Below are 23,339 nucleotides of genomic sequence, written 5' to 3' on the forward strand. Positions count from 1 at the left end.
TCTACTCATCGGATAGATACCAAAGGCCCACACTACGACGAGTCGTTCAATGACAGAGTTTCGTGCCAGGCCATGAGAGAGCCTTTAAGAATTTTCTTGTGTCGTACGCAAAGGCAGTACCTTTTGGCATTTCCTTTGGGTCATACCCAGCCGTCAGCGGAAGGGGTTGTATCCTAGTCATTATCCATCTAGGGTGAAGCCATCCAAGAGGCTTGGATTGACGCGGATCAGTGTTTGAAGATCTCCTATCTTTGTCGCTGGAAGGACCGAAACGAAAGAGAAGGAGGCATTATAAAAGAGGGGACAATACACCAAAAGAGGCAAAGGACAAAGAAGAGAAGACATGCTTAGGGAAAGATGACGGGAACCATCAACACCCCCGGCGTCCCCGGCACCACATCCAAGGACCACAGCCGCGTCCAAGCCGCCGCCGAACGGGCCCTCGCGGACCAGACCAACCTGCAGCTGTCGCGGGCCCGGCTCGTCACCGTCTTCGCGGCCCTGTCCCTCACGCTACTTATTTCCTTCGTCGACCAGAACGGCATCGGCGTGACGCTGCCGACCATCGCCGTCGACCTCGAGGCCGGCGACACCATCTCGTGGGCCGGCACCTCGTCCCTCATCGCCAACACCGCCTTCGTCATGCTCTACGGCCGGCTGTCCGACATCTTTGGCCGCAAGGCCGTCTTTTTGGGCGCCGTGGCCTTGCTCAGCATTGCGGCCTTGTTGTGTGGGTTTGCGCGGAACGCTGCTATGTGTAAGTACTTACTTACCCATTGGCTAGCAGTCTGCGTTTTCCCGGGGTAAATTTTGCTGCTAACCCCAAAACCCCCCTGTTCACAGTCTACGTGTTCCGCGCCCTCGCTGGGATCGGAGGCGGCGGCGTCAGCAACCTCGCCATGATCATCGTGTCGGACATCACCACCCTGGAGCGGCGAGGCAAGTACCAGGGCATCATCGGGTCGTGCGTGGGCCTGGGCAACATCCTCGGCCCCTTCCTGGCCGCCGCCTTCATCTCCTCGCCGCGCACGACCTGGCGCGCCTTCTTCTGGACCACGGCGCCCCTCGCCGCGCTCATGGGCGGCGTCGCCTGGTGCCTGGTCCCGGGGGCGCCTCCTCAACAACAGGGACAGGGGCAGGGACAAGGGAAGAAAACTTGGAGAGAGGCTCGGGAGGGCGTGTGTAAGATCGACTGGGCCGGCGTGCTCACCTCCAGCGTCGCCGTCGTGTTCCTGCTGATCCCCATCAGCGGCGGGGGCGCCTACTTCCCCTGGGGCTCGCCCATGGTGATCAGCATGCTCGTGATTGGTATCTTGTCGCTGGGTCTCTTCATCTTCGTGGAGTGGAGGGTGGCCCGGCTGCCCATGATGCCATGTCAGTATCCCTAGTTCTTCTTCTTCCCCTTCCCCTTTCTTTCTCTCTTCTCGCCCCTCGAGCCAAACTGACCAACCCCAACAGTGGAAATCTTCCAGAACCCCGTCATCGCCATCATGCTCGCCCAGTCCTTCCTGATGGGCGCTGTGTACCAATCCTACCTCTACTACCTGCCGCTCTACCTGCAGAACGCCCGGCGGTACTCGGTCCTGGAATCGGCGGCCTTCACGGCGGCCCTCGTGGCCGCGCAGATGGCCTTCTCCGTCGCCGGGGGCCAGTACATCGCGCGCACGAAGCGGTACGGCGAGGTCATCTGGTTCGGCTTCGGGTCGTGGACACTGTGAGTTTTACCTCCTCCCCCCCTTTTTCTGACTCACCCCTCCCTACCTACGCATTTACTTACTCAAACAAACCCCACAGCGGTTCCTGTCTAACCCTCCTCTACACCACCACCACCCCGCCCGGCCTCCTCGTCCTCCCCCTCCTCCTCATCGGCGCCGGCGTCGGCTGCATCTTCCAGCCCATCCTGGTGGCCTTCCAAGCCCACGTGACGAAAGCGAAGCGCGCCGTCATCATCGCGAACCGCAACTTCTTCCGCTGCGGCGGCGGCGCCTGCGGCCTCGCCGTCTCGGGCGCCGTCCTGCAGGCCGCGCTGCGGGCCAACCTGCCGCCACAGTACGCCCACCTGGCCGAGAACACGTACGCGCCGCCGCCGGGGAAGGACGGATTCTCTACTGACGGCGAGGGGGTGCTGGAGGCGTACGTGGCCGCCAGCCGGGCCGTCTTCATCCTGCAGATCCCGCTGATCGGCCTTTGTCTCTTGGGGTGTGCGTTTATCCGGGATCGGGGCCTGCAGCCGCTGAAAGACGACGAAGACGTGGTGAAGGAGGAATTCGACTCGTCGGTCGACGAGTTGCGACGTCAGGAGCAGCAACAGGAAGCGCAGGAGAAAACAGGCATGCGAAGCCTCGTCAGTGACAATCTTGGGGGCAATAACAGCGAATTGGTGCAGGGGATTAGTCAAGCCAAACCTGAAAGTAAATCATAAAATCAAGACTCATGCTTTCATTACCTTGTCGACTTGGTTCATCAAGTAGAACATTACTCAGTTGATACTACACATCATCATCCGCCATTCCAGTTGAACGGTGAGTACAGCAGAAATTTAATGGAATAAACGTAGACATTTTTCGTTTACTTCCCTGTCATAATGGGGAGTAATTGGAATAATCAAGGCACATACGCATTTATTACCGTAAGTAGAATACAAGTCATTCCATCGCTTGCCGTATCGCTATCACAGCACCAAATGCCGCTCCGCCACAGCCCTCGCCGCCACCATATCCCCACCGATGAGGAGACAATTCTGAATATTATAGGCCGCCTCCTGCGCCAAGTTCTCCCTCTTGCGCCCTTCCTGGCTGTCGTTCTCCGGGCTCTGGTTGGCCTCGACCTCCTCCAGCACGCGCTTGTAGTACTTGATGGCCAGGTGCGTCAGCCCCAGCTGGTGGTAGGTGCGCGCCAGGTTGTAGTGCGCCTCCTGCCGCTGCATCGAGGACGCCTCCGGCGACGCCAGCCGCTGGTCGTAGTACTTGCGCAGAAACGTCATCCCCTGCAGGATCAGGTACTGGCGGTTCTCGGCCTGGCGCTTGAGCGAGTAGTGGACATATGCCAGGCCGATGCTGATGTTGACCATGGGGTTGTCCGGCTCTCGCGCGTAGGCCCGGGTGAAGTAGTTGAGAGCATATGTAAAGCTGTTGGAAACGAACAGGATATGGCCGTACATCATCAGCAGCGTCGCGTCGAGTTCCTTGCCGGGATAGACCTTAACATCCTGGCCCTCGAGCGACTTGTCCTTCTGTTCCGGGGGCAGAAGAGCAGCATCCATCATCTTGATCTGGCGCAGCGTAAACTTCTGTACTCGAGAGTCGGCATACCAGCCGGCCGTCGACGAACAAAGCCGGCATATGGCAGCGTAGACGCGGTACCCATCGGTCGAGAATTGGTTCTTGGACATGATGTAACGGGCAACCTCGACGCACTTCTCCTCGTCTCGGGCTCGTAGGGCGCAGGCTGCCATCGCTATGTGTATCAAGAACAGGTTGGCCGTATCCTCGAAAAAGACGTTGGCGTCCTTCGCCGACTCGCAAACCTTGTAAGCCTCTTTCGTCTGGCCAGTCTGGGCCAAGGCCAGCGCGTATCCGACAAAGAGGTCGAGCCACTCCGGGAAGGTAACATCGCGATATTCCACTGGGTTCTCGTGTACGCGCTTCTCGAAGTTCGACTGGGCACGGTTCCCCTGATCCGTGTGGGAACTATCGATGTTGTCTCTTAGGCGCTGGGCCATCTTCAGGAGCGTAGGGTTCGTAGACGACAGGCCCGCTTTGTCCTGCTTAAGGCCAATGTTCACAAGGTATCTCTCCCACGGGAAGAAGGCCTTGAACGAGCAGAAATCGTCAATGAGCTCTCTGGCGGCCGCCATCCACTCCTCCCCGGGCCCTCCGAGAAGCTCGTCCTCGCCCTGGTGATTGCATGCGCGCACGATCTCCCACTTCTTGGCCAAGTGCGCAGATCTGGCATTCTCCTCACGCTCTCGATCCTCGTTCAGGGCGAAGATTCGCACACGGCGCTTGTAGGGTTCCTTGGGGCCGGTTCTGGGTTCTCGCGGACGTCTCGGGACGGATGGCCGTGCTGCCTTCTCCCCCTTCACTCTGGGTTTTCGGGGACCGGCAGGCTTCCGCTTCGCCTTTAATGGCTTGCGAGCTCTGTCGCCGAATCTTAGGTTCTCATCGCGGTCTCTCTCCAGTTCCATGGCTTCGTTCACCAAAATGTAGGCCTCCTCCCCTTGCCGGGCATCCTCGTACATCTTGGCCAGTTCATAGCGCGCGCTAATGCGGGTATCGATACTTGACTCTTCAGCGTCCAGGGCTGCGGCGAAATAGTCTTCTGCCTGCCGCTTGTTTCCTGCCTCCAGATAGCATTTTCCAACTTGATACAGTTGGGCCGCATCGAGGTAGCCTTCCTGGTTCCGCAACGGGTCGTAGAACCGCAATGCTCGTGCATAATGTTGGTGTTCGTACAAGGCCCCGGCTATCTCAGCGAAGATTTCGGAATACGATTCGTCGTCGGGGACGAGCTCTACCGGCTCAAACCATTCCAGGTGGTGCGTGGCTTCGTCATCCTGTCCCAGGTGGAGGCGACAGATGGCAAGTTTTGCCCGTAGGCGGAGGGGGAGGCCCAATCCGTACGATTCCGTCGGGTGCTTTCCGGGAGCGTAGTCGGGAATCATCTCATTCCGTCGGTGATCGTAGTTGTCCCATTCGCGGTCGTCCTGCAGGCTGTCCCAGAAGTCTTCGTCTCGCCTTCCGAGCAGCCACCGTGCGTACATCTTGGTCTGGCTGATGACATCCTCCCACTGCTTTAGGTAGTGCAGGAGCTCGATATACATGATCATATCGTCCCAGGTAAAGGGAAGATTTGGATCATGGCTCCCCAGCTCGAACTCGTATCGGTAGTGCTCGATGCCGCGTTTATACGCATCCTTGGCAACGTGCTGTGGTTTCTCGGTGCCCTTCTTCCGCGTCATCGACAATTGAACAGCAGATTCCACCAGACCGCGGAGGGCGGCGAGGTCGTAGGGCGTGCGCTCCAGAATGATCTCATACTCGGCGATAGCGTGTTTGAAGCTCTCCCGAGCAAGGTACAAGTCGGCCCTGCCAAGACGCGTCGCGATATTCTCCGGCTCGATCCGAATCGCCTGCGAGAGGGCCATCAGTCCGATCTTGGAGACATCCTCAAAGTCCTCGGGGCTATCGTCGAGCAGCTGGAGCGCCAGTGTCGCACAGTGAATCCAGCCTTCGACAATCTTGGGCTCCAGATGGGCGGCGCATACGAGCGCCAGGAGGCCCTGCTTGACCTCGCCGCGGTCCTGGAGGATGCTGGCGAGCAGGGTCCAGGCCCGGTGGATCTCGCCGTTGATTCGGATGGCGTCCTCGACGTAGCCGAGCGCCTCGTCCAGGTTGCCTTCCATGTAGGCGGTCGTGGCGTAGTTGAGCCGCATCTTGACGTCGCCGGTGGGCTCGGCGGCTTTCCGGGGACCTCGCTTCTTGATGATACGCGGGGCTTTGTTGGCGGCCGCCTGCGGATCTTCGTCGATACCGAACTTGATGGCCTTCTTGATGTCGCGCGCGTTGACGAAGTTGCGCACCGAGTCCTCAAAGGTGCCCAGCGCCTGTTTCTGGGCCTCCAGGAGGGCATCGTTCTCATCCTGCGGTTCTTCCACCCGCAAGCCGCCGGGGGGCACGGAGGGACCGCCACCATCTTGGTACGATGCCTGCGCTTGTGACTGAGCAAAGGCATCGGCTGCGGCGTGCAGCCACTGTCTCGAATCTGGCTGCTCCATGGTCTAATGCTGGGCAAGGACACAATCGGTGTGATGTTTTGGTTGGAAGCTTGAGCAGCGGCACCGATTCAAGTTATGTCCCCATTGGCCAGGTAGTTTATCCCAACTAGAAGTGGGACAACAACAGTTACTGGAAAATCAAATCCGTGAAATAACCAAAGGCTGTTCCGTGGAATAATCATAGGTTCTGGCGTGGAATAACCAGAGGCTTATCGTCGCATCGCCCTAGGAGCAAGTAACAATCGTTGCCCCAACCAATCATCAGAAAGCATTGGTTCGTGTAAATCCAACCCGAAAAATTGAGCATCAGGCGAAATTGTTTCAGGCAGCCTTGATCAAAGATAGGATAACCATCAATTCGTTTCTCCTTCCCTCCAGGCTTTCTCTTCCTGGGGTGAGTTGATTCGTCTATTTTGAAAGATTTACATTTGCTCTTCGGAAGGCGCGAGCGAATATCCAGTCGGCATATTCTTGTTCGCACCCACTCATCATAACCTTGTACCTGCTATAAGCATAACGCCACCTGCGCGCCAGCTGGAAACCTATTTGACCATCATGATATCAAACCTCTCAACGAGTCTCCCCTCCAACATTTGTCTATTCCATGTGGTCGATTCCAACTTAGTATCAAGATTCAAGATTGCCTGAATGACCCTTCCATGTATATACGAGCACCAATTGTACATTACCATGCCTACATGCGATAGACCCAACTCGAAAGATCCCGCACTCATGTCACAGTCCACTTTCAATATCATTGCTGAGCGTTGACGGTATTGCTTCTTCGCCTTAGGTTTCTCCGAACCTGCTGTATCGTTTGATGATGTTCTGTCTCGCTTCTCTCCAGAGGTAATTCGTCTGCCAGAACGTTTGTGACCATCGCGCGTGCTTCCAGGACCTTGCTGGTACTCCGTGAGTGGGTCGATTTCATCGTCTGAATCGTCATTGAGGCTGACGCCCGGGAGGTCCTCAGACGTCTTAGTCGACTTCCACTTTCAATATCATACAAGCAAGTCAGGCAAAGTCGGTAAAATTCTCGCACTTGTCATTTCTCTTCTTCTGCTCGAGTTCGTATTTCGTCTGCAGGTATGTGGTGGCGTTGTGGTAACAGCCCATCCACTCATCCTCTCATACCTCGCCGCCCACCCCCCATTGTCGTCAATGAAAACGATGAGAATGTTTTTATGTACACAATTTCAAAACAATACAAGATGGAAAAAGGGGGTCAACAACAGAAATCCGCTATGCTTTGATTTTCTCATAACATTGGTTGAGAAACAATCCCCACCTGACACGCCAGAAAGTTTCGCTCCAAGAAACATTTCAAGCAACAAATGCCTTCCCTCTTCCCTTACTTCCAAAATCCACGGAAGAACAGCATTGCCATGTATATCCTAGCTCCGAAACCCCCCTGAATGCACCCTGAGTATCCTGAATTTTCCCTGCCAGTGATGATAAAGGGGTGGCCTGACCTCTCGATACTAGTTATTATCTACCGATGTTAAGTCTGAACTGCTAAGAACTACTGTCAAAGTTTGCTCCTCGCTCATTAGAAAATGGCTAGGCCAGCTTGCCCGTATCCTTGGCTTCTGTAGAAATAATCAGTATACGCACGTATTGGGGATCAACGATTTATTACTTACCCTTGACCTGCTCGAAAACCTTAAGCATCTTGCGTCGAGCGCCTAGCGCGTTGACGCCACGCTTCTCCAGGGCCTCGTCGTCCAGCTCGACCAGATCGGTCCACTTCAAATCCTTGAGATTATCCGTGTACTTGTGCAAGCGGAGACTGCGTAGCCAAGCGGGGATGTCCTGCAGAAGAGTAGGGTCGGTGGGGTCCTCCGGGGGCTTCGAGGTGCCACGACGACCGCGCGGCGAGCGGCCACGGTTCATGTCGGAGTGATCAGACAGATAGCCCTCGGGCGAAAGACCCATCTGACCCATGCCAAGACCGCCGCTCAACAGGGGGTTGCCGTCGTAGACACCCAGGAAGCCGTTGTTCTGAGGCGAAGCAAAAGGCATGGCTCCTCCGGGGAAGCCGCCCTGCATGGCAATGCCCGGCGAGCTGGGTCGCGAGCGGGCACCGAAGCTGCCCATCTGTTGGTTCTGCATAGCGATCATCTGGTCCCTGCTGATGACCTGGCCGTGCTCGTTGATCATGACAACATTATTGGGGATGCCGCCAGCCTGGACACCCGGTGAAAGAGGGTTCTGGTTTGCTCCCGGAGCATCATTAGATCTCGCCCGGCGATATTTTCGTACGTCGTCCAGCGCAAAACGGTTATTTACAGTAGACAGAGCAGCAAGCTTCATGGCAGTCGCGTTGGCCACCATGTCAGCCTGATTAGGGCCGCCTTGTTGAAAGTTGGGAACCATCGGGGTGTTCACCATAGAGGCCCAGTTACCACCAGCGGTGTAGGGAGAAAGAAGAGGAAGGTCGGAGGCCTGCTTATCGCCGGTCGTCAGGGTGGTGTTCTGGATGTTCTGGTTGCCACCGAGTTGAGGTCGGGGTGACCGCAGGCCGGCAGAGGGCGGCGGCTGCGCGAACTGGCCCATGGGGGCCTGGCCAGAAGAAGACTTGGGTCTGCCAGCTTCCCATGGGGAAGAGGCGCCTTGACCGTTGGACGACTCTTCAGCAATTGTAGGGGCGGCGAGCGAGTTGCGGACGTCGACCGCGGCGCTGTTGCGGTTCGACGGAGGTTGGTTCCCAGTCTGCTGGGTGAACTTGGCCTTCTCGGTGGCGATGGCGGCGGCGGCGTCGGGGAACATGGCATTGATGGTCGAGGGGTCGAGGCCAGAGTGTCTCTTAGCCGAAGGCTGGGCCTGGGACATCGAGTTTCTAGTCGAGCCGACGTTCAACTTGTTCATGGCATCGCTAAGACGGTTCGTCATGGGATCTGTAATACGAGCGAAAATGGGTTAGAATCGGTAATCAATGAACTGAAAATATCGTACAACACCAAACATATAAAACTTACCCTTGTCAAAGTTGGCGGGCGACAAGACGCCAGACATCGGGTGGCTCTTGCCCATCTGCTGAAGAACCTGGATAAAGAAACGAATTTGGACTTGGGTAGTCTGCTGCAGCAGGGCGTACAGGGCCGCCGTGCGTTCGGCCTCGGACAGGACACGGAACCACTGCTCAATAGCGCTCAGCTCGTCCTTGAAGTCCTGGTCAAGCGTGGCGGCCGCCATCTCTTCCAGCGTGGTCTCGTACTGGTCGATGTCGGCGATCCACTGCTGCGTCATCTTGTCCTGGGGGTCGGCGTCAGCGCCGCCCTGGCCTTGGCCCTGGGACTGGCCGTAGAAGTCCGACGAGGGGCGGATTCGGCTCGAGGGGGAGTTGCCGACCATGGCAGCCATGTCGGCAGACGCCCGCAGGTTGGTATGCTGGGCGGCCGCGGAAGTCCTGGCCGACGGCGGTCGCAGCGACGACGCCGTGTTGGCTTCCGGGGTGCTGTTCCGATTCATTTTTAGCAAGAGGTTGCCTCGCGAGACACCTTACACGACGACACTAGCTCAAGCAACGATTATAGACTTTTTTTTTCTCTAGGTCGTAGAAGGAAATATCGACTGCTTGGCCTTTGCTTGTGGGAAGCACGTCTTTGGTGTGCGTGATGGGATGTGCTCTTGAAGAAGATGCTAAAGGAGAGCTAGCGAGCTGAAAGGCTGCAGCAGCAGGACAATGAATGGAGGGGATGAGACAAGAAGTCGGAAAGGGGAATATTTCTAATCGCCCGGGCAGGGTCGGCTAGATGGGGAAATGTGGTTCTCTGAACGGGAAGACTGTCCAGCACACCTTCATGAAGCAGAGGCGCAGAAGCAGAAAGCAGACGACGCGGCAGCAGAAAGGCAGGCAGTAGTCTTGTCAGTCGAGTCGAGTCGAGGAGCCCCAAAGGGAAAGACGGGCAGGGCTGGCAGGCAATGTGAAACGACGAAAGACCCCTGCGGTCCGGAACGGGGGCGATCGATGGCCCGTGTGAAAGAAAGGACAAGGGGGAGTCAGGTAATGCACTGTTTCGAGATTCTCGATGGATGGCTTCTTCCCAGGGCGATGCAACAACAAAGCCTCGATTGAATCCACACTTCGACCTGCCCAAGACCAAGACTGGGCGACTGGCAACAAAAATAGATACTGTAGGGTACTGTTCGTCTGGAGTCGGACGGTATTCACGTAATGATTGCTTTGATTGCCGTCCAGGATAAGAATAATTGCAACAACGAAAAAAGTGCAAAAAAAGAGTGCTGCACACCTCTGTAATTCTGCCTGCAGTTGGGCGTGATCTTTTTTGGTAAAAACTTATGGAGCAGCCTCTCAATGCAACAAGCAGAGGGGGGGAACATTCAATGGAACAAGTAGGGCCCTGTTTTACCCTGATCAGACCAAATGTTTCTTGGAGCTGAACCTCTAGGGGTTGGGGGGACAGTCGTTAGGGGCCTTAGGGTCGTTCTGTGGGCGGCGCTCGCAGGGCCTGTAAGAGCCTCTAAGCCCGTAGCGAGCAGCGAGCTTGCGCAGCGGCAGGCGCTGCGGGTTCCATTAGCTTCTACTTTTCAGCCAGTCGGGACTCGGAGCGGCCTTCAGACCTCACCACCAGGGTTACAACGGACCAAAATGATCGATTACTCTAACCACCCCATACGAGATGAACACGAACATCCAATGCAACGAGAATCTCGTCTGCATCAATGCCGATGGATAAGAGAACTCCCCGTACCGACCTAGTGAACCTTAACATGCTATGCTATCAAGCCATGCGCCTCTCAAGTCGGGTAGACACTACCTATTCATGGCCGACTAGACACCTGTCAACCCGTCACATAAAGTAGTACCGAGGGCTCGATAACGAGTAGGAGTAGGGACCATGCTGTCTTTGACATGCGGGATCCCGGTATTAGATGCCAGGCTGGGACACACCTACAACATCTTGGGCTTGGTTCCGTCTGGGGCCATCCAAGGTTCACCCAGTACAGTACAAGGCCAGACGGTCGTACAGCGTGCTAAAAGTGGTGTGTTACCTCCGCCAGCGCCAGATACCAGCAAAGGAGGGATGCCGGGCAGATGGGGCTGCTTCATTGCATCTTGCCTCTGCTTCTAGCAGTATCGTCAGCCACACACACACGCACCCGCGCATACACACCACTTGGCCCGATAAGCTCTGGTGCCCAAACACTTCTGCCGCAGATAGTCTGATGAGCCTAGGTCAATATACATCCCCCCTCAGCTCAGCCTAGGTTAGGCGTCCCGCGTCTATAAAGCCGCAGCGGAAGCACCTGCACATCTGCATAGAAGAAGGGCGTTGCGCAATCATCTACCTATCTGTTGCCGAGTCTTGGAGAGGCAACTAGTCGGCTGCAATTTGTCTAGACCTTACGGTTGTTTCGAGGAGTCGTTGCTTAGATAACACACACTGGGCCTACTATCCATTTCTGCCCTATTGGTTGTTTGACATCTAGCTCGAATCATTCATGTACATACGTCGCCCGTCTCAAACACCACCCAGCTGTTCGCTCACCCCAGGTGGTTATCAACTCTAAACCGTCCAAGGTTACAGGCCCGGCTGGCCGATAGATCGAACCCACCACGGCTCCTGACGCTCCTGGCCAATTTCCAGAACGGCTTCAATTCTTTCTAAAAGCAAAGAAGAGGAAGGGAAAGCCGAAAGTTCACCTGCATCACATCATGTACCTGAGTGGAATAGGTAAGCCTGGTGTGTGAGGTACGGAGTATGCGTGCATGAATACGAAGGACGCAGGAGCACTTGCACAGGCATGTAGTCCACCGGGGCAGTCCTACTGATGTTAAAAAGGTCAAGGCACCTTGCCTCCTATTTTTTTTCTTCTCGCTCTCTCCTGAAAGGACACAGCTCCCCAACTCGGTCAAGACAAGTGCCAATAGATCCACACTTTCTACTGCTTTTGAACCAGTGCCCGGAGTCCCAGCGCCCACGAGTCCACACCACCGTTTGACAGGTAGGAGAAACAGCATCAGAGCGGCATGCACCCGATTGCTAGATCTACCTAGTCGGCGCCAGATGGGACACTCAGCCCAGTAGTCGGGCCTCGAAGACGCCGTTGCTCAAGAAAGGGGTTTCAGACGATGACAGCGTTGGGAATAGACGCCGGTTTGGGCCTACGAAAAAAAAAGGAAAGTCACGGCCACTCCGGAGTTGCGACTGGCTCGTCACTTGCGGGGGTTCTGTTATGAAGTCATCACGTGCAATCATTGTGGTCAACACATAGTCCTCTTTGGTGATGTAATATCAAGTGTATTATAAGTAGGAACAAAAAACTATTTGATTTTATGGTCACAATGTTGCATACAGAGGCTCATTTCTTGGAGCACATGGAAGCTCTGGAGTAGAGCATACAAATCAATGAGATCATCCTAATGGGGATGTAGTCCAGCATTCATGCACCTTTGCAATCGGAACGTTTGAGCAAAGGCACTTGGTAATAGACGGACCAAAATATCTTCTCGGCACGAAGAATTATTCCTTCAGCAGTTGGACAAGGGAGTGATTCCACAGCTGTACACACTAATGCCGGTTTTCGTTCGGAGCAACAATATGCGCTGCGCTCCGTTCGAGTCACGTTCATGGTGGGGGCAAAGGGGAAGGGCATGAGGATGGATGGGGGTGGGATGGGTAATCGAATCTCACGCGGGACACGAGGCAGCCCAAATCACTCATCTTCAGGGCGCAAATGGCATCGGCAAGAGGCACGCGAGGAGGCGGACGCAGGCGAGCGGACGGGCTGGTTGGTTGTTGTTCATCGTGGCTCATTAGCCCAGCTTGGATTCAATCTTCTCCATTGAAGACAGTCCTCTGACGTAAAAGACAGCCAAATGCATGATCATATATCCCCGGGACCCGTGAAATGTCGTTGGTCCGAAAAGTTCCTGAACTCGCCATCGATGCACGCCGTGGCATGTGCTGCCTTCCCTAAAGCCCTGGCTCCGAAACTCGAAAAAATTTGTGGGCGAACTTCTTATGCGGTCTCACGCTTGCCCTCCTTCTTCTCCTTCTGTAGGGAATTGTTAGCCAGCAGTCCGGACAATTATTGACCCGTCACAAGTGCATGTAGGGGTGGGTGTTTTTGGTCGAAATTGTGATCGCGGTGGGTGATCGGTGGTGGGAAGAGTTAAGGATCGCGTACCAGAGCCTTCATGGTGCCGTGCAGAGCATGTCTGTGGTTGCGTCGGAACTTGGGGTCGGTTCCCTTCAGCGAAGGGTAACGCATAGTCTTAGGCTTCTTGATACCATTGCGGTGAGCCTTCTTGCTCTGGTTGTGCTGGGACGAGTTCTTTGACTCTGCGCGCAGAAAAATTTGTCAGTAACTGGCATTTCCCATTTTTGCAAATCGCTACAGCGAAGGGCATGGCACGGGTGGTAACATACTGGCCATCTCGACTGACTGTTCCTTGCAGAGACGGGGTGGTTTGTGATGGGGATGCGGAATTGAAGAACTGGTGACGAAAAGTAGAATGGATCGCTAGGCAAATCGATTGAGTGCGAGTCGGTCACTTCGAAAATGTGCGCTGCGCTACTAGGGCTCGACGTCGGCTGTGACTGGTCTAGTGCGCTTTTTTTCAGTGCTGACCCCACTAAATGCGATAACGACGGTGATTGGCTCTAGCCGCCAGCCAGCCCAATAGTGGACCTTTAACCCGACAGCCTTCAGGGCTGCCAGCTGGAACTGCTAGCGTAGGCTTGTCTTGTCGTTCAACAAGAACGATGACTGGGGCATCAGAGTATTGTGGTGTGGTCAGTCGCAAAGCGTATTACCTCGGAGAATGTCATCAGTTTATGCAAAGTGCCAAAAGGATGTTGCATATAACACAGGTTGAAATCAACTCATGCTGTAAACTCATGTATAGCTTCTATGTCATTCCTTCATGAATACTCAGCAGTATGTACAACCCATTGCTCAATCCGTAGAGTGAAGATGCTTTTCTATTTATCAAAGGGCCCGACATGCGCCAAACCCAATTTCGTTATATCGTTGCAGAGGAATCGCTCATCCTCGGCCTCTTTCTTATAGTGGGGTGTTTGTTTGTTTGTTGTGCTGCCAAAAATGGTATGTATGGCATCATCATCGAGAGAAGAAAGTACACACACACACACAGATGATGTATGTGATAAGAAAATGCCCGAATGCTTTTGTGTCCCCAGTTCGTACCCTTCATGCAGCCTTCGTGATCAACCGGTCACGCCTCTATGAGTAAGCAAGCAGTTGCTCCCAATAAAGCAGCACATAATCCCCCTTGAAGCACCGAGATATACTCCAGCCGTATCTGCAAAAGTATTTTCCCTCCATCCTCCGTATGGTACAGATCATCCCTCATCACATCACTATTCTGTCCAACCTTTCCCTCTCTATATGCAGGTTGTTTTCCCCTTTGTAAACATTTCCTCCACGTCAACCAATTGCTTGGCTTCGCCCAGAAAGGGACATGCTCTTACAAGTGGTCGTTTATTTGTTGGCGCCAACACGAGGACCTCCGCGGCCAGGTCGCTTCTTGTTGGTGCTCTTCTTCTGCGAGTCGCTACCCTCGATGAACTTGATCAAGTCATCAATGCTTCTAGCATCGGTGCCAGGTGCCTTGGGTCGTCCGCTAGACTGCATGGACGACACGGGGTCGACGTTTCCGGTGAGGGCGGCGTTGCGCGACGGGAACTTGATTCCGGCGCGGAGTCGGCGTGCGTGAACATCCTTGTCGCGCTTGGCAATAGCAACGGCATTCTGAGTAAGCTGCTCGAGCCACGATTCGGCCTCCTTGGTGTTGTTGTTCTCGGGACCCAGGGTCTCCTTAAAGATGGTATAGCACTCCTTCATACGGACCAGCGCAGACTTGGACTCCTTGTCCAGGGCCAAGGCCTGTGCGAGTTGGAAGAGGAGGCTAGCCGCACTCAAGCTGTCCTTGCCCATGACGCGCTCACAGACAGCAAGGGCTTGCTCGAACCAGATTCGAGACTCGTGGTAAGCCTGCATGTGCTGCAGCATCACGGCGGCGTTGTTGAGGGTCGTGATGGAGTCGGGGTGGTCAGGACCATAAATGATCTTCCACAGGTCAAGGGCATGCTTGACGTAGATGAGAGCCGTCTTGCTGTCGCCGGATCCGTGGACGAACAAGCTCAGGTTCAGGTAGTACAGGAGCGTCTCGGCAGAGTCGACACCAATGGTGCGCTCCGACACGATGACGGCCTTGCGTGCCAAGTCCACCGCAGCCTCCTTCTCGTCAAGCTGGTAGTAGATTTGAGACAGGCTGGAATAAGCGCGGGCAACCTCGGGGTGCAGGATGCCGTAGATCTGCTCATGCAGAGTAAGGGACTCGAGCAGAAGCTCCTGTCCGATCCTCCGGTTGTTTTGCATGATGGAGTGCTTGCCGCCTTCAAGAGCCTCCTCGGAAATGGCACTCTTGGGAGCAGAGTCCTTGATGATCGGAACAATGTTCACAATATCGTCGGCGGTGAAGGTCACCGGCTCCTTGGGAGTGGTCGCAGCAGAAGCAGGAGAGCCCTCTCGGTTCTTGTTCTTCTTCTTCTTGCTGCTCTTGCTCTCGCCTTGAGCGTTGCCATTGACGCCGTTGGGGGGTGTGCCGTTGGCAGCGGGCTTATCAGTCTCGGGCTTAGGCTCGCCCTTGACAAACTGCAGGTCCTTGGTCTGCAATTGGAGACCAAGCTTGAGAGAAACCTCACGCAGCAACTGAAGAGGCTTGATCTCAGTGTACCAGTTAGACTCGAGCGAGAATCTGAACCGGGTCTGGGTCTGCTCCTCCATCTCCTTTCGGAGGCTCTCGGGGGTAACCTTGGCGAACGAAAGGTCGGCCTCGGGGTACAAAGCCTTGATGGACTCGTCGATGTCAGCAGTGGGCTTAGGGTTAAGACCAAAGCCGACGAGGCAGTTCAGGAGGTGAGCAATGCAAGCCGACGTCAAGGGCATGGGCAGGTAGCGCAGGTAGTTGCCGGAAACGTGCTTGAATGATCGGGCAATCATCTCCTGCAGGCAGAGATCGCGAAGGCACTTGAGTCTCGGGCCCTCGCAGATATCCATAACCTTGGAGAGGTATCGGATGTTGATACCGCGCTTGTGCATCATGCGAGTGAGAGATTGGCCATCCATGGGGAAAGGCAGTTCCGAGTTCTTGACGTCGTTGACAAACTCAGGAATAGCGTTCTCACGCAGATACTTGCAAGCGTTTCGCACTTCTTCCTCGTCAGCGGCCATCTCCGCCTTCTCCTCGTCGGTCTGGGGCACTTGACCGCTGAAAGCATCGGGGTTGAGCGAGAAGTCAAAGGCAGAAGCATCAAGGCGAGCCTCGGCTTCCTCCTCCTCGGCGGCCTCGCCCTCCTTCTTCTCGACGGCCTTCTTGTCATCGGACTCAGATTCACCCTTCTCCTTAGAGTCCTCCTTAGATTTCTCCTTGGATTCCTCCTTGGTCTCGTCCTTGTTCTCGATCTCCTTGGCCTTCTTCTCGGCCAATTGCTTTTGACGCTTGGCCAATTCGGCGTTAACCCATTCGGACCATCGCTGCGTTCGGAAGCCTTCCACAAGCTCCGGGCGCAGAACCGTCATGCGGTGCGGGTAGTCGGAAGGCTCTTCGCTGCCCTCGGTCGAGCCAACCTCTTCCATCCAGGAGATGTCGAGAGGCGTGATACGGTACAGGTCCAGAACGTACTTGCGGCCGTCGGTGCCCATCAGACCCTTGGTCTCGACACTGGCTTCGAGGTCGAAGCGCTTGCCGTCCTTGTCCCAAACAGCATGCTTCTTTCCTCGGAGGGCCTTGGACAGCTGAGCAAAAGTCTCGGCAAATCTCTCGTCGGCGGCGACGATTTCCTTGCCCTCCACAGCACCGTAGTCGATGGAGTTCTCACCGGGCTCTCGCTGCTTGAAGATACCAGGAACCACGGTCTGACCCACAATGCGCTTGCCAAGATAATCCACCACGACAGTAGCCGGGCTGTAAAGTCCGTCAATGTCGAGTTGGTTCACAATTCGCACGCCGTTAACGTCCTTGCCAGTAGCAACGCGGGCGGCGTCGTCACCTCCTTCCGAGGTGAAAGTGCCCACACCATCCGCGCCAAAAGAGAAGAAGACGTTGTTGTAGACGAAGATCTGTGCATCTCGGCCTTCGGTCGGGTTAAGGGGTGTCACCTCGCCGCGAGCGACCAGGATTGCGCCCCGGGCGGCAGCCTCGGCGTAGTCGGCGAAGAGCTTCGACATGAACCTCTCGCGGAAGACACGGTCTTGCACCGTCTCCTTGGGCAGCTCTCGGGCCGATTGGAACTCCTCGTTCCAGTCACGCAGGGTATCAGTGTTGTCCACACCCGCAATCAGGTAGCCCTCTTGCGTGCGTGTGATATCTGAGCTGTGCTGGGTGATGGAGGAGTTTACGGAGGGAACAACCCACGGCGCAGCCGGGATCGCATTGGTCATCTGGAAGGTGGCCATGGGGTCCTTCTTGCTGCTGTACTGTAGCAACTCGTTGAAGGCCTCCTTGAACGAAGGCGAGATCTCCTGGAGCAGGGTGTAGAGAGAGTGGGCCGCGGCGCCCTTGGGTGCAGCGCGGGGAGCCGGGTCGAATTTGCTGTTTGAGGATTTGTTGATGTAGAAGCCGCCCACATGCGAAGTGATCTGGTGTTGCTCTCCCTCGTTTGTGGTAATGACAAGATACAGCAGGTGGCCCTTCTGGCGCAGGTGGTATGGAGGAGGGTTCCATGACGAGAGCGCCACCGACTTTACTGTCTTGGGCGCCGGCTCTTCCTCCTGGGGGAGAATGGTGCCAGCCACATTCGCCTGGGCATCAAAGCTATATTCGCTCGCTTTGGCGTTGTCGTTGCCAGCTCCGGATTCCGTAACAGCGTCGAACAAGCATGTGCCGGGGATAATGCCATGCAGAGTATCGGTCCGGTCTCCGGCGGCACCGATTAGGTCGCGGATTCGGATGACATGTATCCTGGCCTCTTTCTCTGTGTAGGGGTCCTCCACCAGCTTGATCTCGGACTCAGCACCCAGGCCCTTGACGTCGGAGATCTGGACAAAGTCGTTGATGCGCTCTCCGTCGTGCTCGAGGTGGAAACATGAGTATTGGAAAGCTGATGGGAGCTCGATAATGGACTGGCGAAGCTCATGTACTTGCTCCTGCGGGGAAGCCTACAAAATTTGTTTGTCAGTGCCATCCAGATACAATGGCGTGTGTATGAAGTCGGTGACTTACCACCACGTGGATCTTGTGTGGCTCGTGGGGCAGGAGGATGGTCAGAGGGAACAGAGCATCTGAAAAGGTTAGTACCGACCACTTATTGATCCAATTGCCCAGCTTGAGGCTAGCTCACCTTCGCCAGCTTGCTCGCCGTCCTCCTCCTCGGCCGATGGCTCCTTCGCTACCTCGGTAGAGTCTGTGGCCTGGCCATTGGTGGTAGTGTCGGGGTTTGCCTCCTCTGTCATAGATTCTGCGTGTTAGTCGGGAGCACAGAAGTTTTTCCTGGTACAGTAGGCGGGGTCGAACGTACGGGCATTCGAAGCGGGGGTCTCTTTTTGCGTAGCCATGGCGAAGCAGGACGAAAGAGTCACCTAAGAATTGGTGTTTTAAGACAGTCGAGGTGGGATGGGTATGTTCAGTTCGGGTCGGAAGGTGCAATTTACAAGCACGAGGGCAACGACCACCACAGATGTTGTCAGAAGCTCGAAAAACGGCCGGCGAAATGCAAGAAAAGATCTAAAGCAGAATATACAGACGGACCAAGAAAATATTGTACAGGTCAATAAAATGAATGGTCGTCTCAATTGAGGTCGTATAACGGGAGGGAAAAGCGTGGGATTAGTTATGGTTGGAGGTTGAGGTGAAGAAGTCAGTAGCTCCCATAACTTTTTTTTTCTTCGATCCCAATTCGCTTTACAGAAAGATGTCTTGTGTCGGGACGCCAGTGTAAAAAAAATCAAATTGGGGAATCCCTCCTCCCGGCTGTCCCCGGTACCCCGGAGCCAGCATCGGTTCCCAAGCTAACGGTTTAAGTGCGCCACAGGGTAGCAGCACACCTCGTACTAACAAGCAGCTATGTAACTCGTCATTGACTATTTTCTGGTGTGCGTGCTATGGCTCGGGATCTGTATACATGTATGCTGCATCCTCCCACATGCAATCGCACATTCAGCAGGTAATTGCAATGATTCGCATTGAGCGATCTGATTGGAGCTGCTCATTGGCTACAGCGACAACTCTTTTTGCTACAGCTAAGGGCGCCAAGCCCACACTGCGAATGCCGAAAATGACTTCTGCAAAGCAAGAAGCAAATCCATCAATGCGTGCCCACACAAGCCACCGGCACCGCACCTGGCCCTTAGCCCCTCTCAGCCCCTCTACGAAAATATGCCGCAATTCATCCATTGCTCATAGATTAACAGAGGTAGCATATAGGTCCGCAGGATAGCTTCGACAATACACGAATATTGTAGCGCCCTCGTGAGTTGACCCCGACTCAGAAGTCCTGACTTCATTATATCGCCTCGCCACACCCGGCTGGCTGCTGCATGCGGGCGACTGGATAGGAAAATACTTTTAGCCGATGGATGCGATTGGCGGGGCCTGGGTGGCTTACCTAACCCATACCGCACTACTCCCCAATAGGAAATACGTCAATAATAAACAATTTGGGAGCTTCTCACTGGTCAGCCTCAACCCTTTTCTCATGACGATCATTTAGGCGACATGTTTACGTGCAAGGTATCTATCATCGCGAATTCAATGAGCACGCATCCTTAGACGGATTTCATCGCTTGAGCACAGTATTCATATTGGATCTCTTTGGACCAGACCACCTCACCCGCCGACCTGGCAACCCCATTTAGGAGACTTTTCTGAATCGCATACATAAGATTGCTACATCTCACATAAACTCGCCAACCTCGCGATATTCAATTGCAATTGCCGTACCACTTACAAACAGCAATGCTCGCCATGCAATAAGGAGCATTCATCATCGAGCTTTCACTTCTTGGAGAACAGTTCTTGCCTCACATCCTTAACACAAATGGACGTCGTCCACAAGACGCCACAGCCTTCGCGGTACCGCATCTCCAAGGCAACGGCGAAACCAGATCGCCCGCAGCCATGGACGGCCTCGCGGTGCCACCGTCTGCTGCGGCCCTTGCTCTCGCGTCTCGCGCTCCTTAGGAAAGAGCTGACCTCGTTGCCGGAACCCGCTGTCGCTACTGCAGGTGCTGCTGATTTGCCGACGACAACAAAGGAAAGAAGGAAATCGGGGAAACGCCAGAGCTCGGACTGCCAATGGATGCTCCCACGGAAGAAGATGCGGCATACGTACGCCCAGCAGCAGAAATCTGCTGAACGGCAAAACCTATCGGTCTCGGGGTCAACAAGTTCGGGCTCCTTCTCGGAAACGGCTCAGCAGCCCCTGACCATCAAGTTGAGGGCCGCCAAGGACCTTCAGGCGGCACGCGACGACCTACCGGCGCCCGGAGAGGCCGTGGCTTTCACTCCGTTGGTGCGCCGTGCAAGAGGACAAGAGGTGCCTTCTCCAGCTAATATGCCACAACCCAGGAGGTATCAGGGGTCGAGCTCATCTCAGAGCCGGAAGAAGAAGGCCGGCACGAGCAGGCGCGGCGAGCTCGAGGAACGGCTCGCCGGTCTCAGGAGTTCCGTTCCGGCCTCCCGGCACAGCGACTACGAGTCCATCTTCCGAAGCCTCGAGGCTCTGCTGAAGGGGACGGCGCGGGAGGAAGAGAAGACCAAGGGCGCCTCGTCCCTCATGGACATGTGCCTCAAGAAGATGCCCTGGTACATCGCCGGCGTCCAGGCCTGGGAGCTGGACGAGGCGGAACAGAACGGCACCAAGTCCGCCTTCAATAGCTCCGACACCTCCTTGCGCTTATACAACGAGCTGGAGACTTTGGGCGCGTCGCAGCAGGGCTGGAGCCACCTACGAACCGTGGCCAGGGCCGATGGCGTCGCCGCGGTGCGGGAAGCCATGTTGGAAGGCCTGCTGAACGACGATTTTTGCATGTTGGTGATCGATCTATGCACAGAGTACGAGGCGACGGCCGAGGCCGAAGCCCTGATGGAAGTGTTCATACAACGCCAATACCCGGGCCCATCCGGACCCGATGCGGTTTTCTCGGATAACGAGACACTCCGGCCACTTTCGTTTCTTTGGGAATTCTCGATTGCATTCACTCAACACTCGTTCCTCTTGCGACAATACACTATATTACTAGAAAATGGCTCTCTGCCGGTCGATTGGCTTGTTACAGGGGGCTTCGAGCGGGTTTGGGGATTGGCCCATCGGGTGCTTTCCAGGGGCAGCAAGGCGTTGGCGGCCATCGATTTCTTGGTCACCGCCATCATCAGCTTGTGTCGGCACCACCGCGTCAGTCAAAAGTGCGAGGCACAGGTTTCTTCATCCGGAAAGGAACTCGAGGCGCAGATACTTCCGACCATCAGCCGGTCGCTGGCCATCCTCTCCGCGATGAACGCCGTCGGGGAGATGGAAACCCGCGCCAACGAGCTCTCCTCGCCCGTAGGATCGCAACAACAGAGCATCGCTTTCATCAGCCAGAACATCACGTATACGTTCTTCGGGTGTCTCATGGAAGTGGAGGGACGCAAGCGCCGGAGCTCGAACATGGCAAAGGATCTACTATACTTGGCTGCCTTCCTTGCTTCGTCGTCGAGCTTGCGAACGGAACGCGTCCATTCTCGACTTACCAACGCTTTCGAGCTGAGCTTAGGAACGTCGGCGCCGGCGGGCGGCAAAGCCGACAAGTCGACCGATGACTCTGTTCAGCATTACAGTGGCATGATTTCACTAATCTCCCAAATCGCCCAGATCTGTGGGCGCGGGTCTTCCGAGGCGCCCTACCAGCACCTGGAGCGTCTATGTCGCGATTTGCAGCTCCTTGGCCTGGAAAAGCACATGATGGACAGCATCACGCGAGCCGGAGCTTTGTTCCTCGCCCAGCAGACAAGCAACCTGCGAGACCTCGTCTACGCCGAGAGCCTGGTCTCCGCACACCACCAGCAAGTAGGAGAAATGCCATCGGCAAACGATGGAGAATACAGACACAGACAGCGAGCGGCAACTACGACTACGGATCTCCTGCTGGGCTACCGCTGGGAAGACACGATTGGCGAGTGGGTTGTGGTCAGCCCGATGGCACAACGAAGAAAGCAGCAGGCACAGCATAGGAGGTCTGGGAGGTTTCAGCAGCCGGATTCGACCACTGGGAAAGTCACAGGTCGCGATATTAGTCCCTTACCTGCTCCTGTTACTGCGGCGGCTCGGCTGGCTGGTCCGACGGGTCGGCCTGCATCTGATGCCCCGACAGAGCCCGTTGCAGATTCGTTTGCGAATCCGGCAGAACGAAATGCTCGCGGCAAGCAGTCCGTAACCGAGCGAGAGCAAAGTTCAGATCATGATGACGACTCGGGAAATCGGCATCGTCATCAAACGACACTGCAGCCGAAGCAGCAGTGCAACTTGCTCAAGCCCACTTCGAATAACCGCAGGTGCTCCATGCGGCTGACAACGAAGACGACAGCGTCAGTTGCGGGGCCTGGCTGCGATGACGCATTTGGCGCAGTCGAGGAGAAGGAGAACGTCAACGCTCAGGCAGCGGCCGCAGTTCGTTCCAAGGTCAAGGCGGCTCGGCATAGCTACGGGCCATCTTCGTCAAGCAGCAGCGTCCGCAGCATAAGCACCACCACCAGGCGGCCGCTGGGCCAGAGACGCCGAGTTCGGTTATCCGGCGACCTGATAATACACAGCGATGACGAGCTTGGCATTTGAGAATTGTTTCTTTCGCTTTCTCTTTCCAATTGCCTCCCTCCCTCCTCCCTGTCTGGTCTGTTTTGTTCTTCCTCGCTCAGACGTTCGCCGTTTTCTGCCAGACTTCAAGCATTTCTGGCAGTTTGGGCCCCAAACGTTTCGACGTTTCACAAGACGACCTCTTTATCAGGGCTGCGCGTGTGCATTTATGCTACGACGCCGCAACGCGTGGCCACTCGTGTCGACCGCGGCGACGGACGGCAGAAGCTCGCCAATTAACCGGCAAGTTCGGTCGCTATCGGGGGATTATTCACCCCCCGTCTCTGAAACGCGAACGAGTCAGCCAGTGTAGAAACCAAAAATGCATTTCTTTTTTGGTGTATGCATACATACAAATGTAGATATATAGTTATTGTATAAGCGAATATACCTATGATTGTTTTTGGTCTCTCGCTCACTATTGCCGAAGATGGCCCCGGAGCATTGTGCTCACCTCGGTTCTTCGGTTCTTTCGGTTCTTGGGGTGACGTTAGTCTTTCCTCTCCTATACCGAAGAGCTCCTTTTTTATTGTGATTTCTCGTGGGTCGATTAGGGAGAGCCAGGGATGCATTCTACAATCTCCTTGGCATCCACGTGGGAATTCAAGAGGAGCCTCATCGTATGGGCTGATTGCTTGAGCCTTGCGATAGTTAGTGTGCTTCCCCGGGACGAGCAGAGCATCATCGTGATGGATCGCCCCCTTTTTCTCGTTTAATGATCGAGAGGGCGCGCGGCAAAG

General features: G+C 55.3%; 6 protein-coding genes across 6 annotated transcripts; 2 read left to right on the forward strand and 4 right to left on the reverse strand.

Annotated features, from left to right (window-relative positions):
• Positions 1–357: 357 nt before the first annotated feature.
• Positions 358–2,422, forward strand: PG985_010006 (uncharacterized protein; the record flags this gene model as incomplete). The annotated part of the gene is made up of 4 exons (XM_066829774.1): positions 358–757; positions 844–1,374; positions 1,459–1,714; positions 1,795–2,422. The coding sequence occupies 4 exons, from the start codon at positions 358–360 to the stop codon at positions 2,420–2,422; spliced, it is 1,815 nt and encodes a 604-aa protein (XP_066682164.1).
• A 249-nt stretch (positions 2,423–2,671) lies between these two features.
• PG985_010007 (Transcription factor tau subunit sfc4) lies at positions 2,672–5,776 on the reverse strand (the record flags this gene model as incomplete). The annotated part of the gene is made up of 1 exon (XM_066829775.1): positions 2,672–5,776. One exon carries the CDS (start codon positions 5,774–5,776, stop codon positions 2,672–2,674), a length of 3,105 nt encoding a protein of 1,034 aa, XP_066682165.1.
• Positions 5,777–7,336: 1,560 nt separating this feature from the next.
• PG985_010008 (Flap-structured DNA-binding and RNA-binding protein) lies at positions 7,337–9,247 on the reverse strand (the record flags this gene model as incomplete). Its single annotated transcript, XM_066829776.1, has 3 exons — positions 7,337–7,365; positions 7,420–8,673; positions 8,755–9,247. 3 exons carry the CDS (start codon positions 9,245–9,247, stop codon positions 7,337–7,339), a joined length of 1,776 nt encoding a protein of 591 aa, XP_066682166.1.
• Positions 9,248–12,715: 3,468 nt separating this feature from the next.
• On the reverse strand, positions 12,716–13,305 carry PG985_010009 (60S ribosomal protein eL29). Its single transcript, XM_066829777.1, has 3 exons — positions 13,174–13,305; positions 12,932–13,086; positions 12,716–12,799 (listed from the first exon to the last, which is right to left on the reverse strand). Exons 1-3 carry the CDS (start codon positions 13,178–13,180, stop codon positions 12,764–12,766), a joined length of 198 nt encoding a protein of 65 aa, XP_066682167.1. The 5' UTR covers positions 13,181–13,305; the 3' UTR covers positions 12,716–12,763.
• A 943-nt stretch (positions 13,306–14,248) lies between these two features.
• PG985_010010 (intracellular distribution of mitochondria) lies at positions 14,249–18,325 on the reverse strand (the record flags this gene model as incomplete). The annotated part of the gene is made up of 4 exons (XM_066829778.1): positions 14,249–17,929; positions 17,994–18,052; positions 18,112–18,216; positions 18,289–18,325. The coding sequence occupies 4 exons, from the start codon at positions 18,323–18,325 to the stop codon at positions 14,249–14,251; spliced, it is 3,882 nt and encodes a 1,293-aa protein (XP_066682168.1).
• A 1,481-nt stretch (positions 18,326–19,806) lies between these two features.
• Positions 19,807–22,581, forward strand: PG985_010011 (uncharacterized protein; the record flags this gene model as incomplete). The annotated part of the gene is made up of 1 exon (XM_066829779.1): positions 19,807–22,581. The coding sequence occupies one exon, from the start codon at positions 19,807–19,809 to the stop codon at positions 22,579–22,581; it is 2,775 nt and encodes a 924-aa protein (XP_066682169.1).
• Positions 22,582–23,339: the final 758 nt, after the last annotated feature.

Source organism: Apiospora marii, assembly GCF_038362585.1.
Source record: "Apiospora marii strain CBS 49790 chromosome Unknown utg000006l_segment0_segment0, whole genome shotgun sequence".
Classification (NCBI taxonomy): Eukaryota; Fungi; Ascomycota; class Sordariomycetes; order Amphisphaeriales; family Apiosporaceae; genus Apiospora; species Apiospora marii.